Source organism: Amphimedon queenslandica, unplaced genomic scaffold (genome assembly GCF_000090795.2).
Source record: "Amphimedon queenslandica unplaced genomic scaffold, v1.1 AMPQUscaffold_13007, whole genome shotgun sequence".
NCBI classification, from domain to species: Eukaryota; Metazoa; Porifera; class Demospongiae; order Haplosclerida; family Niphatidae; genus Amphimedon; species Amphimedon queenslandica.
Genome location: NW_003546757.1, coordinates 62530 through 66492, shown reverse-complemented (window position 1 = coordinate 66492; position 3963 = coordinate 62530). Strand labels below are relative to the sequence as shown.

Below are 3963 nucleotides of genomic sequence, written 5' to 3'. Positions count from 1 at the left end.
TTTTTTCCAAAAATAGCTCCAAAATCACCCCCAATTTTTATTACATTTTCTGATACATATTAATGTCCTTATGCTGTGTAGCAAGTTTGAACTGATTCCGACTTTAATTTTTCGAGTTATGGCCATTTTAAGAAAACGTCAAAATTCTGAAAAGTACCCAAGGCTATAGCCCATGGTTTTTTCCAAAAAATGGGTCCAAAATCATCTCAAATTTTTATTACATTTTCTGATACATATTGATTCTGACAACAAATGGCTATTACAATAGAATTTTTATTAATTATATTTTATTATAGAGATTGGGTGTTCCTGATTTACCAACTGATATTGCGTCATCGGACGAAAACAAACCATTCAACAGAAACCAGAACATAGTACCATGTAATGAAGAATTATTATTATTATTATTCCTATTTTATTATTATTATTATTATTATTATTATTATTATTATGATCATTATTATTATCATTATTATTATTATTATTGATAGACGATGTCAATATAATTGAATTGGAGCCTTTACCGAGGTTTCTTGACTGTCAGCACACTTACGTAAACGCCTCATACATAATGGTAAGACTTATTAATTAATTGATTAATTAATTATTAATTAATTAACAGGTTAATAAAGATGATGAACAGAGTCAGAAATACATTGCAACACAAGGTAACGAAAAGTGATAATAATAATAATGATAATAATTTTCTACTCATTTTGTTCCACCCATTGCCCCTCCCACTTCCTGCCCCATCAATAGGTCCTTTGGATAGAACTGTGGTTGATTTTTGGCGGATGGTCTGGCAAGAGAAAGCATGTGCCATAGTCATGCTAACTAAACTTCAGGTACAATTCAAATTTTATTAAAAATATTTTAACTAATAATTGATAACAGGAGGATTTAAGGATTAAATGCAGTCAATATTGGCCCTCCAGGGGTTCTGAAGACTATGGCCCCTTCACCGTGACCCTCCAAAAAGAAACAACCAGCAACTCCTTCATCATCAGGGAATTGACGCTACACGTGAGTGGGTGGGGCATTAGTTATTAATAGTTACATTAATTTTAATGACAGTATAATACAATGATGGGGAATCTGAGATCTAAGATTGTGAATCCTACAGGAAGAATTGACCCAAACAAGAAAGAAGTGGGAGAAAGATATTTTTGATAGAAATTACATGCTGTTTTTTCTCCTCCTTCTCTTGCTACATGTTTCTAGTATTACAGTTCAGCTCAGTCGACTTTGTTGATCACTCATTATCAGTTTATTGACTGGCTGGAGTATGGACCACAGCCTCCTATTAATTCTTTGGTAAAGTTTAATAAAATAATCTCAAACCAAACTGAACACAAGAAGGGACCAATCGTAGTACACTGCAGGTAAAATTTTCTAGAAACTATATTTTTTAAAACTGATGCTACAACCTATCAATTTATGTTCTTTATATAGCACTGGTGGAGGGCGAACAGGTGCTTTTATTGGCATGAGTTGCTCCATTAAAGATGCACTGACTGAGTCCATTATTGATATACCAGCAGTAGTGACAATAATGAGAGAACAAAGAATGATGATGATTCAAACACTGGTACACACTATACTATAAATAAATGACTCACTCCAGCAATGTATGTACATATATTTATACTATTGTAATAGGACCAGTATATGTTGGTTCATGAAGCTGTGCTGGAGCAAGCACTGTGTGGTGATACTCAGATTGTTGCTTGTGACTTGCAAAATACCATCTCCTCTCTGTCATCAAGTGATAATGCCTCTGTGACTGGATTTGAAGCTCAGTTTAATGTGAGAGGATAAATGTTGTGATACTTACAATCATCTCTTTCTTTTTGAAGGTCCTAGAGCAGGTTTCTGTTCCTCCACAAGATGCTGTTTGTGATGTTGCAAGACAACATCCAAGGAAGAACAGATATCAAGAAATATTACCAAGTAATTACATCTACATGTACATTGTATCATCATTATTATTATTATTATTATTATTATTATTATTATTATTATTATTATTATTAATTGTAGCTGATCAATGGAGAGTTCACTTGAAGTCAGAATCACCAGATTACATCAATGCTGTTTTCATACCGGTACTTATTATTAATTTATATGTGTCATTTTTCTTTCTTCTCAGAGTTATAAGAATGACAAAGGTTTCATAATAGCTCAGTCTCCTCTCAGAGAGACAAGACGGGACTTTTGGAAGATGATATTTGACAGAGAAATCACAACAATTGTTATGCTCTCACCAATAATGGAAGGAGAAGAGGTGAGAGAATAATTATGAATACTATTATGAAAGAAGAACTAACTTACATGTATGTACCTGTACATGAAAAATTATGAAAACATAGTGTTCCAGTTTGCAGTGTCCAATCTTTTCCTTTAACCATTTTCTATATTACACTTAGTATTAATATTATTATTATTATTATTATTATTATTATTATTATTATTATTATCATTATTATTATTATTATCATTATTATTATTATTATTATTATTATTATTATTATTATTATTATTATTATTATTATTATTATTATCATTATTATTATTATTATTATTATTATTATTATATTTATTTATTTATTTATTAATTGTAACAGGAGGCTTGTGCACAGTATTGGCCTAAAGAAGGCACAATTGAGTTTGGTGAGTTTACAATATCAGTGAGAGAGGAATGGGGACATCAGTCCTTCTCTAGGAAGCTACTCCTCATCAGAAATAACAAAGTAATGATAATAATAATAATAATAATAATGATAATGATATATATTGATCTTTATTTTAGAATAATATGCTACGGAGATTGGCTCATTTTCAAGTTGATGGGTGGAGCAATGATGACATCACTTCCTGTAACGAAGGTGCTATCATTAATACTATGAATTTAGTTAAGACACTACAGAGAAAGAGTCCAAATTCTCCAATCCTTATGCACTGCAGGTATGATGATGTCATGTGATGTCATACAATGTCATTGCTTGATATTTTCTAGTAATATGATTGGTCGTTCGGCCGTGTTTTGTGCTGCCATGGCAACCGTTGATCAGATGAAGTCCAGCAGTGTTGTTGATGTGTTTCAAACTGTGAAGAATATGAGAGTTAATTTACCTGGAGCTGTTCAGAATAAAGTAGCGTGATTCTTCTTGATAATTGGTTTATTTTCTCTATCTTTTCCAGGGACAGTATAAGATGATTCATACATTGGCAGCTGCTTATGTGAATCTGTTCAGCACTTCTGCTAATTTTTGAACGAAAAATTTAATAAAAACAACAATATAATAATCATATACACTATAATCAAGATTGAGTGGTTTTTAGTAATTCTTTTTTAGTTCAAAATGTCTCTCCCTCTTTTCTCCATTTTATCCAAACAATTGTAACCTTTTATTTCCAGCTTCACTAACGTACAGGCCTTCTTCTCCTTTAGCCACACCTCTTGGGTAATAAAACTGACCCTCAGCCGACCCATAGTTACCAACACGAGCATAAAACCTACCACCTGTATCAAATACAAAGACACAGTGACACTCGCGATCAGTCACGTACATGTAATCTTGTTCATCAATAAATAACATCTCAAGACATTTGGGTTCTCCTTCTTTAAATCCCTGAGTATTCTTATCGACAACTGTCGAGTGATAGACTCCGTTTGGAGAAAACTTCTTTATGGAATATTGGCCAGGGACTGTTGCATAGACCATACCCTCAGAGTCAAAGGCGACGTCCCACGGGTAGTGCAAATACCCAGTCTCCTCTCCATAGCCTCCAAACATTGAGTCAAATGTGAGATTAGGTTTTAAGATTTGAATTCGGTGATTAGCACGATCGCAAACATACACATAACCAGCTTTTATTGACACCTATGCCAGTTGGACGCAGGAACTCCAACTCTTTGTTACCTTTCTGTCCCACGGACATTATGAAAGTACCTGTACGGTC

General features: G+C 33.1%; 2 protein-coding genes across 3 annotated transcripts in view; one reads left to right on the top strand and one right to left on the bottom strand.

The window, feature by feature from the left end:
• Positions 1 to 275: 275 nt before the first annotated feature.
• Positions 276 to 3963, top strand: part of LOC105314306 (receptor-type tyrosine-protein phosphatase alpha-like) — an 8174-nt gene continuing 4486 nt past the window's right edge. Inside the window, exons 1-16 of one of the 2 annotated variants that reach the window (XM_011408402.2) lie at positions 277 to 381; positions 492 to 574; positions 623 to 668; positions 760 to 845; positions 895 to 1023; positions 1075 to 1149; positions 1222 to 1382; positions 1453 to 1588; positions 1660 to 1806; positions 1857 to 1950; positions 2041 to 2105; positions 2150 to 2284; positions 2625 to 2750; positions 2810 to 2964; positions 3017 to 3152; positions 3202 to 3411. In XM_011408402.2, the coding sequence (XP_011406704.2) occupies positions 572 to 574; positions 623 to 668; positions 760 to 845; positions 895 to 1023; positions 1075 to 1149; positions 1222 to 1382; positions 1453 to 1588; positions 1660 to 1806; positions 1857 to 1950; positions 2041 to 2105; positions 2150 to 2284; positions 2625 to 2750; positions 2810 to 2964; positions 3017 to 3152; positions 3202 to 3273 (1566 nt within the window). In that variant the 5' untranslated portion in view covers positions 277 to 381; positions 492 to 571 and the 3' untranslated portion in view covers positions 3274 to 3411. Of the gene's footprint in view, positions 382 to 491; positions 575 to 622; positions 669 to 759; positions 846 to 894; positions 1024 to 1074; positions 1150 to 1221; positions 1383 to 1452; positions 1589 to 1659; positions 1807 to 1856; positions 1951 to 2040; positions 2106 to 2149; positions 2285 to 2624; positions 2751 to 2809; positions 2965 to 3016; positions 3153 to 3201; positions 3412 to 3963 lie in introns of those variants that run through there. The other variant, XM_020001950.1, reaches the window with a different exon arrangement.
• LOC105314305 (E3 ubiquitin-protein ligase TRIM71-like) overlaps positions 3258 to 3963 on the bottom strand; it is a 5777-nt gene continuing 5071 nt past the window's right edge. The window contains exon 2 of the mRNA XM_020001951.1: positions 3258 to 3953. Coding sequence (XP_019857510.1) covers positions 3387 to 3797 — 411 coding nt within the window. The 5' untranslated portion in view covers positions 3798 to 3953 and the 3' untranslated portion in view covers positions 3258 to 3386. The remainder of the gene's footprint in view (positions 3954 to 3963) is intronic.